This window comes from Echiichthys vipera (genome assembly GCF_963691815.1).
Source record: "Echiichthys vipera genome assembly, chromosome: 1".
Lineage (NCBI taxonomy): Eukaryota > Metazoa > Chordata > Actinopteri > Perciformes > Trachinidae > Echiichthys > Echiichthys vipera.
In genome coordinates, this window is record NC_139826.1 from 23,291,273 (window position 1) to 23,312,484 (window position 21,212).

Consider the following 21,212-nt stretch of genomic DNA (forward strand, 5'->3'; position numbering starts at 1 on the left):
ACAGTACTGTACAGTTAAACTACAATAATCAAAAATTAAAGTAAAAAAAAAACATTTCAATTGTTCAGGACACTGAAAAAAATAAATACATTTCACTAGATCGGAGTTTGTTTACAGAACAAAAGCAGAGGGGCATGACACTGAACACTACCATTATAGTAAAGTTAATGTTTATTTCCACATTCTTTACCAGGTTTCATCATGGTCTGTACATCTGTTAATCCAGTAACAGAGGATGGCATCCCCAAAGTGCCATCCAGTCAGAATGCATTGATATCGCAGCAAGCATGAACGTTTTCGTTAGCTGTTTAGCTCATTCATGTGGCCTTGTTCAGAGAGATTTGCTTTGTAAACATGGACATTGAGAGAAAATCCTGATAGAATTAATATAGAAAGGCCAGCGTTTTTTTTAAACATTTTTCTTTTGATTAAACTGTAAAAAACAGGCAGGCATAAACTAACATTAGAACACAAGCTCATATCGAACCATTCTAGGACAAGTGCAGTTTCACCACATGCAGTGCTTACCTAATCCATACTGAAAGTACTGCTCGTAAAAGACCAGCATCACCTCAGAGTTCAGAGTACTTCCTTTGCAATAGCATTTCAGACCACAGACGCCGCAGTTTTCTGTTGCATTGGTCCACTGTGGGACAAAGGGCATCACAGCAATTTCAAAGAGCAACCTCTGAGAATACCCAGTATTCATAGTCTGAGAGAAGAGAGGAATAAATACGACACCTGAAGCCTCTGTCAAGAATCTGCCCTTAGTACAGTATGTCATGAATTGGATGGCAGTGAGACCCTGTTGCTTTTATGTGCTGAACTAGGAAGAGAAAACACTTCTCCAAAGACAAAGAGTCTCTAGAAAAATCACGCAACCGTTGCTATCACTTCATATGATAGAACTATAAATGATTTGTATGGACCAGGGTGTTGTCTCTAGGCTCTGAGCCCTCTCACTGAGTTAAATTGCCTGAGAAGCTAAACTCTTAACATTGAAGTCTGTTTAAATTAAAGTCGCATTCTGCATAGTTTCAGTGAAAAGTTAATTAATTTCCTTCACAATAAATAACACATCTGTTGCATAGAGGTTTGATGCACTCCTAGAGAAGCCTCTGAGGATGAAAGAAAAAACAAAAGAAATCCCATTTTCCTTTGTTAAATTAGCTGTAACAAACAGCCAGGTAGATTGACTCATCTAGGAGTGACTCAAACAGAACCAGAACTTGTCCTTGTCTCTGATATTCTAAGAAGAATATTTCAGAAACTACTTATTGACTCTGTAAATGTTTGCATCTGGAGAAGTGAAGTCATGGAGAACTGGAGGTAACCTTAAGAATCAGGAAATTGAACAAGGGCTATCCAGACACGGCCTCTAATTTAAACATTTTTATACCACCGGTGGTAACAAAAGAACCCAAAACCTTTTCACAAGAAAAATATATTTACATCATATTGCATAAATATGTGCTGGAATGAGGTTAATGACTATAGAATAATAAAATCTCTCTCCCAGTATTGACTGTACGTGTCATGAGATCAGCCCCAATGCTCAGTAACGGATGGGGAATTTGAAAACACAACTTCAAATTGAGTTCCTGTCGTACGACTCAATAAATATGTTTCATCAGTTCTGCTGACATAGGAAAATAATTAACCCCAATTTAAGTGGTATGGGTCACATACTGTATATTGAAGGTACTGCAGTGCATGTGAATGCTACACAAATTGCATGTGGAGGATGCATTATCTGTGTATGATCCTCAAAATAATAATACATTTTCATGTTGTAATTTACTCATCATGAGGAAAATAAATGTGTCTTTGCGGGTAGAATTCAAGTAAAGTATCAGATTAGGAACAGTTTCATTAGGACAACTTAATCAACACTTTAGCATAATATTCCTGCAAGGGATATTTCAGGTATTTTGAAGTGGGGTTGTACAAGTTATATAGATATAGGTAAAGTTGCAAATAGTCTGTTTATTACTCTACTGCAGTAGACGACGGTTGGCGCGATGCCAGATTGGAGATTATTTTAGATGAGCAGTTTTTTTTTGGGGTGATTAAAATACGTTTCTGCTACGGCCCTCGTCCACAGCAGTATGTTACCGTACCGTGTGCTCGGACTCCTGCCTGCTTCTCCAAACTGGGAGTGCACCGACCATCATCTACTACAGGTCATCTACTTACTATCGAAGACTACCTCATACTACCCCCACTTCAAAATACCCAAAATATCTTTTTAATGTAATTAGCCCAAAATATATAAGAGGTAACTAATGTATTGTACAGTACAATAACAGCAGCACAGACTGTTTTCTTTTAATGAGCCTAAAAAAAGCTCTGTAACGCAAAGCAAGAAATGACATTGGCAAAATATTCGGAGTGTAGAGATGCAGGGGGCAAAACAATTTGGCAAAGAGAATGAAAAGAGGCAAATGCATCAAGATGTACAACTCAGGAGGTGTGTGTGTGTGTGGGGTGGGGGTGGTGGTGGTGTTGCGCAACACTGGGTGTGTTCATTAGGACAAAACTTTGAGAGGTGATCTGTCAAGAAACACAAGTGGAACTGGTATGTTTGTGAAACAGTTGCATCTGTCAACGTTTGTGTCCTGTTAACAGCGCCTGAGTGCTCAACGCAAACACAAATTGTGGGAAACAACCCGCATCCTGTGTAGTAGTGTACAGTACATGTAGAGCTTTGGAAGCTTGGAGTTGGAACGCAGTAAGCCATGAGACTGAAGGGGGCGCAGCCAAGGCGCCAGCTGAGGTAGTAGAGTTTGACTGAATATGAACTTCCCAGGGACCCACAGAGGCAGCTTGAAGAGAGAGGTGTAGCTACCAGTAAACCCGAGTCACTGGGCTGGCAGAGTGGACCAGAAGGGAGGGGGAGGGGGGCTGTGGCTACAAAGTCCCCGCTCCTGTCACTGAAGGTCGATGTGCAAAAAAGATTTTGTTTTCCCCTCAAAAGGAAGTATAACTGCTCCTACTAGAATGAACTGTGTTAAATCTGCTAGCCCACTGACGAACAGATAAATCTCTTTACAACATGCTTTCCAGGGCATCATCCATACAATAGGAAACATTCTCAACCCTGTTCCCAAGGTTTTCTAGACTTTAATAAATTAGAAATTGAAGTAGTTTTTTGCTGTATTTAACAAAGCAGTTTGTCTGTGAAGCTGGAGGTAAACCAGCTAGGAATGGTTCTCCGTGACCATGGCAGCCTGATGGCAGAGTGCAGAGGTTAATGGTGCTGCTCAAGGCCAGTTGCTTCCCCCTCTAACCCCCATCCCCTAGTGACCTGGTCCCATTACGGCAGCTTCATGAACAGACCATTATCCATGGAAGGAACAGGCATAGGGCAGGGGAACTGAAAGAGACTCATGTCTGCTGTGAGGGCAGCCATGGCAGCGGGATCGTGCTCTATCTGTGTCCTCAGAGCAGGGTCGATCTTCTCCAGCCGCCGCTTGATCCTCTTCGCCTCTCTCTCGCGGATCAGTCTGGCCTGCCTCTTCTCTGGCGTCTCATTGGCCCTCTTCATGCGCATGGCCTCCCTGTCTCTCTGCAGCCTGCGCGCCCGCTGCTCCTCTGATTCCTGCATCCTCTGCATGCGCTTGGCCTCACGGTCCCGCAGCCTCCTTATTTCCCTCTCATCATCCGTCTCGCACGCCCGCTTGTTCTTCTTTGCTGTGCGCTCGCGCTCTAGACGCTGCATGCGGGCCTCAAAGGGTTCGTTCTTCCTGCGCAGGGCCCATTTTCGCATCGGCGACTGGGCCTCCACTAACTGCTGATAGGCCACGCAGCTGTTGCACACCAGAAGAACTCCAGCAGGATACACCTGCATAGGGCTCAGGATGTCGGGGATGGGAGGGAAGCCTGGGGAAGAGGAGTTAAGAGCATCAGGGATGGATGCCAGTGATGGTCCTTCAGAGAGGAGGCTGTCGGGCAGTGAAGGAAAGGAGGGTCCTTGGTCAGAGCCTGCGCATGGTCCTGGGCCGTGACACGGTCTGGAGCCTTGACACTGGCTCGGTATGTGGCCTGGTCCCTGGCAGGTACGATGGGCTTGACACATGTTGGGGTTGGGGTTAGGTGCTTGACAGGGGTGAGGGCCCTGACATGAACTGGGACTGGGGCCTGGTCCTTGGCAGGAGCAAGTCCCGTGGCCCGGGCTGGTCATCGGGCTGCTGGACAGGGACATGGAACAGGTGTCCCTGCCATCAGCGACGTCCATCCTGGTTGTGTCGAGGACATCTTTAAGCTTGTCCCTGAGAAAAGACACATTATTAAATAGCTGGTCAAAGTATTACCTCCCCTTTTATGTCTGAAGGGTTACGTAGGGCGCACTTACACTGTCCTTCCGCACCAGGCCAAAACAGGTTTTTCCGGACAAGCCTAGTGCGTTTGACCAGTGTGAGTGCAACCGCTCCGCGCATAACTGCGGCCAGCTGGCCGTCCACGGCCCGTCTGAGAGAGGTGGGCTTTTGTAGAGGGCGTTTGCAAATGTACGAGCACGAGTGTGCGCACGTTTACGAGCGCCTGTTCGGACATAGAGAAAAGAAGGAGGGACCATGCGCGGACATTTAACAACAACAACAACAATGGTGGCGAAAGGTTCCCGTTGGTGTGATGCGGAGGTGGAATGTTTACTGCAGATTTGATCGATGAAAATATTCAAAAACAGTCGACAAGACGCACAAAAACTCCGAGGTCTATGGAAAGATTTGTAAACAAAGCAACGCATCGCGATGACGTCAATCAATGCGCGTGACGTATTACGACGTGATGACGTATGGACAGGCAAGAAGCATTTGCGCGAGGCCCTGGCAGTGCGAGTACAAACGGGCCTGGGGCGCTGGGGGAGAGGGAGGGGGGACAAGTACCCTGAAGCCTGGGGCGCAGTGCGGAAGGACAGTGTGAGTGCGCCCTAAGAAGCATTAGGCCCCTGATACATTTTCTCTTCTCTTGATCTGACCTCCTGATCTAGGTGTCTTTTCCGTCACTGGCCTTGTGAGATACAAATTAACCTGCTTAAAAGGTGAATGTTATAGCTTAATTTAACTTTTTTCCATTGAACACTTAGTTTCCTTTGTTCGGATTCACATTTTGCTCACATCTGGGCACAAACAGTCATCTCCTACATTCTTTGATCAACTGACGATCAAATCTTAGTGTCCACATTTAAGAAGTTGCACATTGTGTCCAAGCTACATCAAAGGCTTTTAAATACATCAATTTGAAGTATGACAGCTAGTTCTGTTTGAAATATTCAGCTTGTTAACAAACGATATTTAAGGGCACAGCACAGTCAGGCTTTGCATTTTGGTGGCACAAATTTGTGCTGAAGATACGATAAGATGAACCTTTATTTATTAAAATTCGGATGTCCAAGCAGCAAGAAGTTACTTTACTTACTAAATTAGCAATAGCTATAAACTCTCTGTACAGCACATCAGTTGCATTCTTTATATTGGAACTATGTTAAACTGTATCACCCCTATTTCAATAAAATTACAACAGACAACAGTTCATTCTGGCTTCTACAATGATGACATCATTTAAAACTATTTAGTCCAGTGAGGGAAAAGAGGACTCATTTCATCAAGTATTTGTTTTAGAGATAAGCTCTCATAAGCTCTCCTCAGGAGAGGACTTGAGCACATCGTCAACAGGTCAAGAGGAGGTGACTGTTTCCTGGTAACACGGTGGGAACCAAAAATGTGTTACTTTATTTACAGTTAATTAGGCGAAGGGTTTTTACACACAACTAAGATGCAGCTATTGTAACTCTGTGCTCAGTTTTCCATACTTATGGTATTTTACTTACTGTAGAAGACCTTTCCAACTATGATAGCTTATTATTTTTTTCCCTCTGCTTTACATTACAGTTTCTCACTATGTTTCTCCTTCTATTATGTGTCCTGACCTTGCCAGCGTTGTTTGAATCTAAAACGCGATGGCAGTTGCTAAGCAACATGCACGTTTATTTCCAATAAATCCATCATTGCAGTACTAATTTTATTCATCCCTCTGCATCCTGCCTTATCTCATACTTTGAGAACCATTGCTCTGTTGTGTTTGAGTGTGTTAAAGACAGAATGTAGTGCACACCTTTTCACAGATTTGACTGCATTTTTGGATGAACAAATAGAAAACCAGTGAACATAAATATGTTTTATATATATATCTTTTGAAGGAGCAAAACATGGTCCTGGAGACACCTGCTGTAGCGGGAACTACCACAGAAAAGGATTTTGTACTTTGCCCTTGCCAGGTGTTTCTGTCTGTCTGTTGCCAGATCTCGTCACAACCGTCTCTAGTTTTCAATTCATCTACAACAATATTTAAGATAGTTTTGCTGCTGAATCAGTGATGTCTGCTGCCTTTGTTGTATGTTGATAAAGGGATCTGTTGTAGGTTACTGAACCTTTAGATCTTTTTAAAAATGTTTAAACATTAATAAAAACATCTGCAGCAAAACACTTTGAGATAAACACTGTATTTTTATTTTATTTGTTTAATGTGATTTATTATTTGTCTTATCTACTTGAAAACTGTGGCAGTACCTGACTTAGAATATTCCATACAAGTCAAGTGCTTTAAATGAGAGGTCTGCTGTTTTGTAGTGTGGTTGTAGGAGGTCCTTATCCATAGTCAGTGTGTTATCTAAAGTAGATGACAGCACGCTGTCAGTTTGAAGGAATAGACTGTTAAGACAAGAGGATCCCTTCATGAGCCAGAGTATATAGAAGAAATTGTGCAGAGGGAGACTGAACAGCCAAAAGAGAGAGGGGAAACTTCTGTGGAAACTGGAGGAGAGTGCTGTCTGACTAACTGCAAAAAAAATATAGCATACACCTAAACTGAAATGTAATTTGTTTTAGGTGTGTGTGCCTTTTGTGTTTAGGTGCGTCTTAAATATGTTTAGTTGCTGCCCCCGTCCACAGCAGTATTTTGCTTAGCTTCTATGTCGGGAATCTGGTCTGCTTCTCCAAAGTGGCGGCATTCTAACTGTCATCTACTGTAAATAATACACTAACTATAGATTAAGTACCTCATACTGTACAACCCCACTTCAAAAAAGAACACCTATCCCTTTAATTATCGATGAGTATGTTATTCATTTGAAGTAAAACAGAAACGCATCTGCATCTATAACATTACATCTAAAATTTTCAATGTCCTGTTGCTATTCTTATAACTTATTCCTTTAAAAGATGAAAGCAATGTGCGTTCAAAACCTGAGACAAGAGATAGAGTAGAGATGAGCTGAACCTGTTAAAGTTGTTGGTGTCTGTGAAGCGTGCGCCACAGACAGCGCAGTTGGAGAGGCGGTCCTCAGAGTGGATGAGAAGATGCCGTCCAAGTGAGCCAGGCGAACTCAAGGCTCGCCCACACACTGGGCACACATAGCTCTTGCTATTGCTCATCATAGTTGTGTGCTGTTAAAAGACAGGAAAACAAGATAAGAACAAGAAACTGAAAAAAAAGAAGAGGGGCACATTTAAAGTACACCTCTAACATTAAGAGATAAATTACTGAACTCAACCAAAATAGTTTCAACTGTAGGTGATCAATGTTTTTTATTAGAAGGATCAAATTTTGTTTAATGACTGATAAAATTATAATTATAAATGATGGTGTGGGTGTAATGCATGCTGTATACCTACTGTCCATGCTTTAGGCATGTAACTTTCGTAAAGGTTTTAGAAAAATCAGGCAACATATTTTTGTTATTTGTTGCTCTAAATAAAAATGCTAATGTCATACAACAAAACATTTGGAAAATACAGTCATTCATTCATTCATCTTCAACCACTTGTCCCTGTCGGGGTCGCGGGGGGCTGGAGCTGATCCCAGCTGACATCGGACGTGAGGCAGGGTACACCCTGGAGAGGACGCCAGTCTGTCGCAGGGCACATAGAGACGTACAGAGACAGACAACCATTCACACCTACGGGCAATTTATAGTCATCAATAACCTAACACGTGCATGTCTTTTGGATTGTGGGAGGAAACCGGAGAACCCGGTAACCACTACACCACCGTGTAGCCCGAAAATACAGTCCATGATTAAAAATTAAAAAACAGGGAATTACAAATGGCAGTCAAATGTGGGCCTCACTGCCAAGAACTAGCAATTGCATTTAAATAGCCCTGTGACACTGCTGCGGTTTGTGCCACTGTCCATACGTTCCACAACAGTTAACAAGACAGACACTGTTATAATTGCTCAACACTACAGTGACGGAATGCACACTCATCTTTCAGCAACTTTGAGTGCAAGAGCCAGAAACTAACTAACTGGCTGAGATTGGCAAGAATAAAAAACTTATACAGTTTTGATGTTGTGAGTTCTGCAAATGCTGAAGTAATGTATAAATCAGATCCTGAATGTTAAGAGACCTCACAGCAACTGACACACACACAATGAAAGTGAATGATGTGGATTACTGTGAAGTGAAAGAGCCAAGAGATGAACCTGCAACAGCATTTTTAAGAGAGCACATGTGATTTACCCTCATCAAAATATATGATAATGTCACTGAATACATTAAATACATGTATATACATTTTGAATGCAATACATTTTTCTCCCTGTATTTACATGACAAAGTAAGCATTAGATCTTACAAGTTAACCTACATTTCACTGAAGTACTGATGCTGAAAGCTACTTAGGGGCTTTAAAAAGGTGATGACCTACGTCTAGCTTACTAGAAACAGTCTGCAAGAAAGGATCTAAAGCTGCTTTGTTTTCATGGTTCTGTACTAGATTAGGACAGGCAAGGCAATGTTGTTCTCACCTGGTAGACATGGGAGATGAGCTTCTCGGGGCTGCTGAAATCCAGCGTGCAGAGAGGACAGACAAAGTTGTTGCCAAGGTCTGACCCTTCCTCGCTCTCCTGAGGAAAACCAAGCAGCATTAAAAACACATTTCAGGAGTAAAACCGATGCTATATGCAAAGTAAATCTACACCATGACATTTATGCAAGTTTAAATCCTAACAAGTGCAAGCTAAGTACCAAAATGAAACAGAACTAAAGGTCTCAACATAACATGATGCACAGTAATGCATCATTACTGCTAGACACAGTAATTATATTGTCACTACTCACTTCACGTTTCCTGCAGGAGCATTTCTGCAAGTGATACTGTATATGCTGATGTGTTGAGTGCGTGAATGAGCAAAATTTTCACAAGCCCCCGTGACTGACTAACAGTGTCATGATGCTGTGTGCTGTCACAGATGTGACTCTCACACAAAAGCTGAAATACAGAACATTTTCAAACAGAAGGTCCTGGCTCAAAACATACTGGCTGATGTTCTGTTCGAGTCCATTCAACCGAAGAGCGTGCCATTTGTCTTAATTGCGTAGGAGGGGTATATTTTGGTTTTACAAAAGTCCCAAAGTTGTCACAATCCACAGAAGTGCTCCATGATTCTACAGCATTCTAAAAGACTTTTGCAGCTAAATGAAAATACCTCTTCTATCAATCAATCGATTTTACTCACTTGCCAAAAATCTTCAAAATGGATGTAACAAATAAAAACTTGAATCTAGACAAATAAAAAAGCTCACCATATGAGTGTTGGATAAACTATACTGCAGTGCTACCAGTTGAAACCCAGTTTGTGTTTCACAGTTTTAACAGATGAAATGATGAAAAGGAAACAATGTGAAATGTCAGATATAAGAGATATCAGTACTTCCTGTTCCTGCTGACCCACACAGTAATTCAGTTACCTGCTATTTTTCCTCAGTGGCAACACATTTATTGTGAATTACAGTTAGTACAATTAGACTACACCCTTTAAAACTGCGGTAATTAGTACAGTCCATGCGTTTACATGCACAGCAGTAACCCAAAAGTGGTGTCACCCCGGTTAGCGGAATAATCAAATTATTGAAGTTCTCCATGTTTACATCAGTGGGAGAGAATAGGAAAATGACGGGAGTAACTCAACCTCCGGTACAGTAGACAGCGCTCTGCCAACATAGAGCTGGTGGAATACTGCTTTTTCATGGCGAAGTCCTCCCCCGGTTTAAAGATAAAGCTTGTGTTGTTGTTTTTTTCCACATTGTTTTAGGCGCTGTTGCTTCCTGGTTTATTCTATTTCCGGGTCAGAAGCCACTGCCGCGGAGTGGGGAGGGGAAGTTTTAACCCACAGAGCATGCACATACACCAAATTACTATTACCACAAATAAGCTGTTTGCATGCATGAATACCCCTCGTTTTCTTAAGGAGTTACCTAGGTCTGTAAACCGGGGTATGAAAACTCAGATTTTACCCAAGGTACAGTGTTTACATGGCGTTTGTGAAACCGGAGTATAGACTTCATCCGAATATAATCGGGTTTTCAAACTGCATTTACGCACACTGAGTGGCATAGCCTCCTACAAAGTAGACATCATCTACACCCCAAAAAAAATATACACATCAACTGCTATTTCACGCACAACTGGTGGATGAGATTTGAAAAAAAAACAAAAAAAAAACAACCTCTACCAAGTTTATCATTGTTCACAGCTCACAAAGTCCACATGTGATGTACCCCATACCACTGCGAACAAAAAGTGTCATGAGCTCTCACCTCTTTGACTCCCGCTCCTTGTAGGCGGCACTGCGTTCTCTTGGTGATCATGTGGTCGTCAGCGGAGGACGAGTCTTCACCGTGGTTGTTAAGGTCACTATCACTGTCTTCTATGGAGGCAAACATAGCCCTATCAATACAGACAGACAACAGAACACAGAGCAGGGCTTACTCTCACTAACACCCCTTAGTACGAGGACGTCCCGCACAGAGTCCATGCAGTCCTCCCTCTGTCCCGTCCCTCCATCCTGTACCTGAGATGCTATCCTGCTCTTGTACTTCCTGGGAGTTGTTGCTGCAGCATTCACTGTCTTCGGTGAATTCGTCCCTGCCATCCATGTTAATAGTGTGCTGTAGTCCTGTGATGCCTGAAGTGTGGAATGGCCCTTGAGGGAGAAAGATAGCAGCAGACCGTAAGACAAGTGTTTCCAGTGAGCATGAAGAACTGCGCTAACATATGACCCATGTGTGTATGTTATATCTGACTAACATCATAGATTTTGTCATACCATGATAACCATCATTCAACATCTGATCAAACCAAATTTCGGTTCATTTTACATCTCCAAGGGCGCGTTACCAACGCCCATAGCCCAAAATGCCTCTGGACACAATTGGATAAACCAACAACTAATCAGAGCAATGAAACATGTTTTTGGATGTGAAATATTCGCTTGCAAAGGAGTTAACAATCCAATTTATCTCCCAGAAAATGTACCCATATATACCCATACCCTTATTTAACACTCAAATCATATGATGACGATATGGTAGTTGAATGGTGCAAAACCTTTGTATCGTTGTTTAAGGAAAGCCTTAAATAACAAAAGGTGTGGAGCAAATAAACGGAAGAAGCCTATCTATCAAGTTAAGCAATTTTGAAGATTGTTTTTTTGGATGAAAACCTACTACATTGTCATTTCCTGCATACCATGAAACATGCAGGGAGGGTTTGAGCTCCTACCATCAGGCCGTAGATACAGAGTTCCTGCTCAGAGGACAAAATGATATGTGCTTTTATGTATTTTTTTCGCACCTGTCGTCATCTGAAGTGATCTCACTTATTGTGCTGTGTGTCAGTGTGATCTGTCTAGATTGTTGTATTATGGGATTGCAACCAAATTTCCCCTGGTGGGATAAAACTGTTGGATTTGACTTGATTTAAGGGAGAACACAAACGTGTCTACAGAAAGACGCCACTATGACTTTGCACTACTGTAGGAGGACGTCCTGCTGAGGAACTGATATCACAAATTTCGATTCCGTAAATATGATGAATTAGAATATTTACACATGTCAATAAATGAAGTAGCTTTAACTGTTTCTAAGCAATTTCTTAACTTTCTGGCATGTCAGGGCACTTAGTAAAAATTTGAAGATGAACAACTCAGCCTCCCTCCAAAGTCCCACCCTAATCCCCCTGCCTGGCCTCTGATGCTCCCTCCTCCCCCGACTCACAGCGGTGACAGTGGCAGGCAACTGGAAGGGACACTGCAACGATGATAGGCAGGAAGCTCTGCTAATCATTTTATCCAGACCAAATAAAATGATTGGTCAGACTTTTGAATATTGAATTGAATATTTCTGAGTTTCAAAACCTTGTGGATTTCTTTTACATTTTAGTGTGCCGTACGCTTATTAGGAGCATTTTAAGAAGAAAAGTGTAAAAATGCCAGAAAGGTAAGAATTGCTTTAATACAGAAGCCACCTTGTAACCCATATATTGTATCCATGCTTTATCTCTATGGCAACATAGAAACAGCATCTACTATCATAGAATACCAAAAGAAGGTATGCATTTTTCAACACTAGTGCATTCGCCTATAGCTTAGAGTTCTGGTTTTATCCAAACTCATAAAATGTGTCCAGGCCTCTGACCTCTGCACATTTTGCTATTTAATTGAGCACAGGATGATAGAGATTATTAGAATAATAAAAACAGAGACAAATGTGACCCCTATGATCAGAATAGCACAGTCCACCCCAAAAAAACAACAACACAGATAGTGAATTATTTATCCAATACTACATTTTTCTCAAGACTTTTGGGCGGACATAGACCACAAGAAGGTCTCCGCCGATTAGACTGCTTTCATATGAACCATCCGATACTGAAACATAATGAATGCAAAGCCAGCAAGGCAAGCACACTGACATATACGTGTGCACACACAACTTCATTTGCATCCCAACCCCCACTTTTTCACACACATATACACTCATAGATACATGGTAGCTCTGTTCGACAGCCATGCTGCAGTCCCACGGGGAAACAGCCTGCACTCTTTTCCTCTAGCTAACTGCCTTGCTACTTCTCTCTTTCTCTCAGTACCACCCACACACTGAACAGCCTGGCTCGCCCTCTGTCCTCCCTGCTTGTATGTAGCTCTACTTCCATATCTATACCATCAGCTCTGAGGGGGAGGAAAGCTTCATTCCATGACAGCTCATATGTGGCTCATTTACCTCCTTGCAATGCCACTCTTTTTTGTTTTATAGCTTTGTTGGTTGCAGGAGATTCTGCAAAACCCCTTCGCTTTTCTTACGATCACACTCGACCCTGCGAGCCTGTATTTAACCGCTAACACTGCTTTACTGTTATGGAGACAAGTTTTGTTGAAAGCTCCTCTGGCATTCGCACACAAGAACATCCCACTTCAAATCACTAAAATTAATGATGGCTTAAAATCCAATTTCCCTCCCTTGTGAGCTCTCTCTTTCAACACAGATCAGCGATGGGAGAGAGATCTTGACTTCAGTTACCTGAGACTGACAGAAGTAATTACAGCCCTCGTGTGTGACACACACACACACACACACACACACACACACACACACACACACACACACACACACACACACACACACACACACACACACACACACACACACACACACACACACACACACACACACACACACACACACACACACACACACACACACACACACACACACACACACACACACACACACACACACACACACACACACACACACACACACACACACACACACACACACACACACACACACACACACACACACACACACACACACACACACACACACACACACACACAGAGGTGTAATCTTGAGGAGGTTTGTCATTCTATTATTTAGCTACCGGCGTAAAGTTAGTATGTGAACGCAGTTTGGGCACTTTTCCCATAGAAATCATAGCATTCATTAGCACTGCTAGATTGGGTCAGAGTACTGAACTATGAACTACTACAACAAGCTGGCTTCACGGCACATAGCCAATGATTGATGTGTGAGAGATACCCATCCCCCCGCTGCTAGGTCTGTCTGTACATCTGTCTCTCCTCGCTCCCTCCTTCCCTCCCTCCCCCATCTTCCCTCCCTCAGTCTCTGCCACTGTGATGTTATCTCTGAGTCTGTGTGTCTGTAGGCAGGAGGTGACGCAGTGTCTGACTGAATCCAGACAAAGAGACAAACTCATCAGCCAACAGACACACAGAAGAGGGAGAGGGCTGTGGGGGGGTTGGTTGGTTGAGGGGTAGCGCGCAAAACAAAACAGACAAAAGACAGAACTCTACTCAAACACCAAGCAATGGGTGTCCTGTTGAATTCAAAGCCCCCCTCCTTCTCCTTTTCAGCCGCCGTCCCCTCCAAGAAAACACACACATACACACACACACGCACAAGGATGACGGGCCAGATATCTGATCAATTCTCACTTCTGACTTTGGAGAACTTCCTCTGGTTATATTTGGCACCTGAAATTAACCTGAATGATCTATTTTGGTAATTACAACAGAAAAGTAATACTTGTCACAAGACTTGGTTACAATGAAAGCACATGGCAATCAAAGATAATCAAGAAATGTTTGTGCTCAGCTACTGCAGCTGGACAGAACATGATGTTTAGATGAAATGCAAGTCCAACAAAAATTAACTTCTCGTTTCTATGTTCAAACAAATGCATACTTTTACAAACATTTGAAAGGTTTTATTATAGTAAAGAGTTTTCTGTTTTTTTTAACAGTGATACATGCACTTATACTTTTAAACTTATTAATGTCTATTTACTGACAACCTGAATGACACACCCACTTTTTTTCCCCATAAAGTATGTGCCACCTTCAACTTTTATATATTACTTTTTTTTTTGTGGTACATCAAACTCACGGAGGGACACAAAGCCAGACAGACAGCACTGTATTATTGTCTGGAATTCCCTCTATATATGTGTAAGTGTGTGTGTGTGTGTGTGTGTGTGTGTGTGTGTGTGTGTGTGTGTGTGTGTATATGCGTATGTGTGTGTGTGTGTGTGTGTGTGTGTGTGTCAGCCCGCCTCCCTGTCAGACTGTCTCCCCGCCTGTCTGGTCTGTCAGTCTGTCTGTCTGTCTGTCTGGTCTGAGAGGGGCAACTCTGTGCATGCTATTCATACCAAACAACAAAAGCAGAGGAAAGTTAATGTATATAAAACAGTGCTTGAACGAACGAACGAACGAACACACACACACACACACACACACACACACACACACACACACACACACACACACACACACACACACACACACACACACACACACACACACACACACACACACACACACACACACACACACACACACACACACACACACACACACACACACACACACACACACACACACACACACACACACACACACACACACACACACACACACACACACACACACACACACACACACACACACACACACACACACACACACACACACACACACACACACACACGTGCGCGCGCACACACACGGCAGGCTTGACAAGTTTAAAAAAATGTGTTGCAGCATGAAGTGCACTAAAGCATGCCAACGTTACACTGTATCCTGCCTTTCAGAGGGTTTTTCAGTTCAAACTCTGGACTCTCGTAAAAGTGTTACAGAGCAGCAAATGAGCTCATTAGCTCGCAGGGATTAATGCAGACGCGAGTGCAAGATGCATTTCAACAGCAGTTTAAACACACTATGTTTAGAAAGAAGGGCTGCAGGCAGCATACATAGCTAACAGCAGATTACAGTGGGCAATCCCCTTGCCCATGTGAACGAAGGTGTGTTTTAAGAGGTCAGCATGCTTGTATACAGTCCACAATTCAATATGTGTGAAAGCCCTGCATACAAACGAAGTTGCTTGAGGACAATGTGCCACTCCGGAGGGCTGGGTATCATGTAGAAAAATGACGTTACCAGTACCAATACCAAAGTGATACAGATACCAATAGAGTACTCTTTACTTCATTAGATAGCCATCATGTGAATGGAAGCATCAGTTGTGCAACCACATGCCACCACCACTCTTCCCCATCCAAATGATTGGTGGCATCTTGGCACTGGACTGAGTCCTGATACCCAGCACTATATCTCATTCTAAAAAGGGAGACAAGGAAACAACAGAAACATTGACTTCAACTACAACTGTCATCCTAAAGTACAGAACAATTGAATATATTTTGAATAGCTGAGGCTTTACTTCATTTTTGCCAACTATATGCTCTGTGGGAATGTAAATATTGATTATTTTCATTTTTGATGAATCCTTTTGTCTATACAGAAAATAAGAGAACAGTGAAAAATGCCCTTTTTTTAACTTTGCAGAACTCAAAGTGACATTTTCAGATTACTTAATTTATTGACATTTTATTTGACAAATTAAAGCATCAAATCCACACAACTCAAAAGCAGGAACCAGCTTTTAAAATGTATAGTTATCAAACTATGTGCTGTATTCTGTCAATCCACTAATGGACTGATTAACTAATTGTTTCACCTCTACTGCTCTGTGTTGCTTTCTTGTCATCTTGCACTGGAACTGAGATGTCAAAGCAAACTGAATTGACACCGTGCATACACAGTGTATAAAAGCTTTCCCCCTCTGATTACCGTTTAACAAAATGCTCGTTGTGATGAGACTCTAGGTCTGCTTCTTCCAAACACCTGAGACATGTTTGTGCTAAATATATCTACAGATAGTACACCTTTACAAAACAGAAGCCAAACACATGGTTCGCCACAAGCCCTGACATACAGGCTAACTACAGGGAGATACTATCACAGGGCTTCTTTAGAATCAGTCTACTTGGAAAACACACAAATAGTGGTATAAATTTACTGGTACTCCAACAGGGCTACACATTATCAATTTCAAAGGAAAGATGTCAACATAACTATGTCGCATGATTGGGTACTATAGGTTTGGCACAAGATTAAGGTGATGAGTACTGTTACACATTATCAATACACCAATCTGGCTGAGTTTGTCAAAAATAATCTTTAAAATAGATTAACTATTGAATATTTACCAGAGATGTGCTCATTTGCATGTTGTTGTTTTTTATCCTGCATTTGCCCATAGTGCCCATTGATTCAGGCAATAAGCGTTGCTGTCCACTTATTTTAGTTCAGTCATTTGTTGTCATACATGTTGCAACTATGCCAATATACAACTACTGAAGGGGCCATTGTGGAATAAAGAAAATAAATCGATCAGTCAACAATAATCTCATATAAACTACAAACCAAAATGAAAGTGAGATACCCATCACCACTCTCAAACGAAAGCATTGATTTTTTTTTTACTTTAACTTGGAAAACATCTATAATATTTAACTGTCAGCTGCTAACATAGTATACTATGAATATACTGTACAATAGGCAATAGAGTATGTGATTGTATGAGAGAAATCCGGTCTACAAGCTACAGCGGACATCCCAGGAAAGCAACTGAATGCAGGTTGCTACAGAAACAATAATAATTCAACACATTCCTGTCAATCAGCCCAAAATGCACGGATAATGGATGTGCCATTGAAAAAACAAAACATCAGACAATACCTGGAATACCTACAGTTAACTTTGAAGGGGTTGGTCTGTTTTCGCCTGGACATATTATTGCCCCGTCCCGATTAAAAAACTGGAATCTCCTCCTAACCCCGCACGGTTCCAGGTGTTTTCCGCACTCAGGGGACAGATGAAGAGCGAAATAATAAATGAAAAGATTGTGATCGAATCATCTACTCGATCAGCAGAGTCGGGGCCGTTTACGGGGTGCGAAAAATAAAAAAAGCCGATGCATAAAAGAGTCACATTCTTGCAGCCGTTTTTTTTATATAAAAAAGGACCCGTCTCCAGTCGATTTAAAATGATGTCCAAGAGACACCGAGCGGACCCGAGCTGCTCCGATCCCGAGCCGCTGGCACCCGTGCACTCACTGCAGCGATGCACGAGCTCAGCTGATCTCTAACGTAAAAAGCAGAGAAGCTACACCGAACAGGATTGTGGGATGTGGAGGGACGACAGGGGGGTTCATGCTAAAGATACTATGGTGCGTTCAGGATGTGTGGGAGAAAAAAATACAATGGACACCTTCCACAAAGTAAGTAATATACTGTATATAATTTTATAAAAGAGAAAAGAGAAATTTAAAATTCGACATATAGTTCGACAAAGTAACACATATACAATATATGTGTTACTTGGTTACCCTTTTAGGTGTAAGCTATTTGCGAAAGGAACAGCACATTGTAGTGTTAAATTATCAGTATGTATGCCAATTAAAAGTTGTCTATTTTGATAATTTTGTATATTTTCAAACGTATTAAATATTAGGTGGAAGTTGTAATACAATTTTTTAGATCAAGAATGACTTTTCATACTTAAAGGTTGATTATATAGAATCCTTATGAAAAGCTATATTTAAATATTTATATTTTTTTAAATAATAATACACCCATGGGGCGTTTTTCCATAAAAAAATATATTTAGTCTGAATTTATATTTTTTAAGGAGTTGACAGGTTTGACAATGACTTTCTGTCACGTTCTGTTTCCATGGTACCAGCCAATAGCGGCCGGCATTGCTGGTTGCCAGGGTTGTCTGTTGTTCGGCGCAGCTACTGTAGGCTGGCACTGGTGAAATGGAGTTTGCCAATCCTGCAGCTGCTTTGTTATTTGTCCCAGCAGCTGAGTGACCGGAGACGGGCAAAAACGAGAGTCAATATAGACCAAGCATTCACTTGATAGAGACCATCTTTATATTGGATCACACCAGCTCCGACAAAGTGTAAAGTGTGTCTGTTGGGGTAGAGGGGGTGGTGTGGCTTCCTTACGTCCTACCACCCTACCTCTGGTGCCCCAAAGAGGATGGAAAAAGGAGAAGTTACAACGTAGTTCCACATATAATTGGGGTACAACCCATGCACAGATAAATCTGGTGTGCAACTGCCGAAAGGCTCAACAGCAGGCACACTATATTAGAACATGGGGATGATTCATTCGTTTCACTGTGGCATCCGCAGTTTGCCTTGGGCCAGAGTATATTGTAAATAAAAAATAAAGACATGTATATCCACCATCCATTTGGGCGTTCCCAAAAAATGATGTCCGACTAAGAGCACCTGAGCTGAAACCGTCCCTTTATTACTAGTGGCATCTGCTGTAACCCTCCAACAACACAGCTCCATTTACTCAGCACATGTGTCATTCCCCAAAGCTCACAGACGTGTCAGAGCGCACCAATCTTTGAGCCTTCATTCTGATCTCCAGTACACACCCGTAAAGTTAACGTGACTTACACGGTAGATGCAAGTGTCCACAGTCAGACAGACAGAAAGACACACCTGGCAAAGTACTCAAAACCGCCTTGGTGGTAGTTCCTGCTACATTTTTCCATGATGACACACACAAGGTGAAAACAATACCAGTGTGGCTGGTGCGGCTGGTAATTCAATTCCTCTTATGTCCATTAAAATATTGTTTTGGGGTGGTGATAGGAATCTCAAAACTTGGCCACATTAAACCAAAACCATCAGCAAGGCTTTATTAAGAATAATTGAGAAAATGTGTTTTGTAATTTGGGTGAATGGACCTTTAAACATAAGTCAACATTCCTGATTTGCCACAGTAAAGTTATCTGGGTAACTTTGTATTCCTGCTAGAGTGGGTGAATGCTGATAGGAGTGTTGTTTGTTCACCCAGATGATAAGCCTCTGGGCTGGCAGGAGAAAATATAATAAAAAGTCACTTGAGGGGTGTGCACTTGTATAAACACCGGCATAGTGATTCATACACTCTAAAGTCAGTAAAAGTGCTACAGCAAGACTGTCAATAGTGCTATGTACAATTCAAAAAATGTCTTTACGCTAGACATAGAATAGCATCCAAAGGAAAATGGCAAATTAAAAGAAAACATTGTACATGAAAATGAAAATCACATTATCCATTTACAAAATGATCTAATATATATGGCATTATAAAACAACCCTCTTCATTTTTTAGCCACGGTCAAGTGTTGGACATTCTTGATGATTAGATATGTGATTATCCATTTATTTCATATCCCTGTGATGAACTAGTAACCTGATCAAGGTATCTATCATATACCTGTTGTATGCCCCCTTGAGACTGAATAGGAATAAGTAATATCAACGTATGACTATTGACTGAGACATTTTTATGATCATTTTAACACCATAAGGTTGTGAATACATGAATAAGGCTCAACCACAGCTTTCGCGCACAATCACTGCAATTGATCCTAAATTCCCTTTTTTTTAGTGACACCAACACCTTTTTTCAACCAGTGCTTTTGGTAACACCCATTTGATTATTATTGTGGGTGCTTTATAACTGATTACATCTAAATGGTGTTACTTCCATCTTACTTTACATTCTTTGAAAGCTGCTTGACAATATTTCACCCATATTACTCCATCTAAATATTATCTGTAACCATGAACCATCTGTAACTTTTATAGTCTTCTTCTTATATAGTTGTCGTTCCTAGTTGCTGTGTGTAACTTGTAAATTTAGTGTATTCTTTCTGTGTTTTTCTATGTGTATATCTCCGCTAAGCACAAAAAAACAGGTCAAATTCCTGGTATGTAATCTGATTACATGATTGGCAATAAAGTTGACTGATTGTGTTACTTAGGTTTAAGACCAAATCGAATGCAGTCCTTTTATCTAATGTTTAATAAACTGTTAATAAAGCCCAACCATAGGCTATATATACAGTCTATGAGTCCACCCTACATAATAATTTCTTGGACAGCACAGTCGCAACACCAGGTGGCGCTCCAACCCTGAACTGCTAATGTCATAACATTTCATGCAGTCGTCATCACTGACTGCCACGAGTAAAGGGACCGCAGCACGACATTGACAGGTTTAAAAAATTCTTCCGCAAGGTTAAAAGGAAAATATGCCATCTCAACAAAAATAATCTCGTCGTGTCATAAAATTTACGGCGTTTGTATACAGCAAGTGCGATACATATCACATGTCTGAAAACCAAAATGATTTAGAGCCAATCAGTTTATGAGATCAATATTAACGAGAACGATGCACGAGAAGCTCACTAGCTAGAACTAGCAAATGCTAACCAGTATTAACAGCACAGCCGCTTAGCAACATCTGTCATCATCAGGAAGACATAATTCAACTATTACCCATGGTGTCCAGTGAGCACTGGCATAGCAGTCGGGAGTCTTTCTGGCAGAGGCACAGGCTGTGAGGAAGAAGACGTTAACGTTACTGTACATTGATGATAAACTTCAGCCGGTCCGCGCTTCTTTTCACCAACCTCTGATGTGATATTTCAG

At 41.7% G+C, this 21,212-nt stretch overlaps 1 protein-coding gene across 1 annotated transcript; it reads right to left on the reverse strand.

The window, feature by feature from the left end:
• Positions 1–262: 262 nt before the first annotated feature.
• znf821 (zinc finger protein 821) lies at positions 263–21,188 on the reverse strand. The gene is made up of 6 exons (XM_083916345.1): positions 21,060–21,188; positions 10,856–10,987; positions 10,602–10,711; positions 8,810–8,908; positions 7,279–7,445; positions 263–4,271 (listed from the first exon to the last, which is right to left on the reverse strand). Exons 1-6 carry the CDS (start codon positions 21,061–21,063, stop codon positions 3,317–3,319), a joined length of 1,467 nt encoding a protein of 488 aa, XP_083772471.1. The 5' UTR covers positions 21,064–21,188; the 3' UTR covers positions 263–3,316.
• Positions 21,189–21,212: the final 24 nt, after the last annotated feature.

Coding starts and splice junctions, on each gene's coding strand:
- znf821 (XM_083916345.1), bottom strand. Junction 8,909..10,601: donor AAGGAGCGGGAGTCAAAGAG/GTGAGAGCTCAT, acceptor GGTTTTCCTCAG/GAGAGCGAGGAAGGGTCAGA. Junction 4,272..7,278: donor GACACCAACAACTTTAACAG/GTTCAGCTCATC, acceptor GTCTTTTCTCAG/GGACAAGCTTAAAGATGTCC.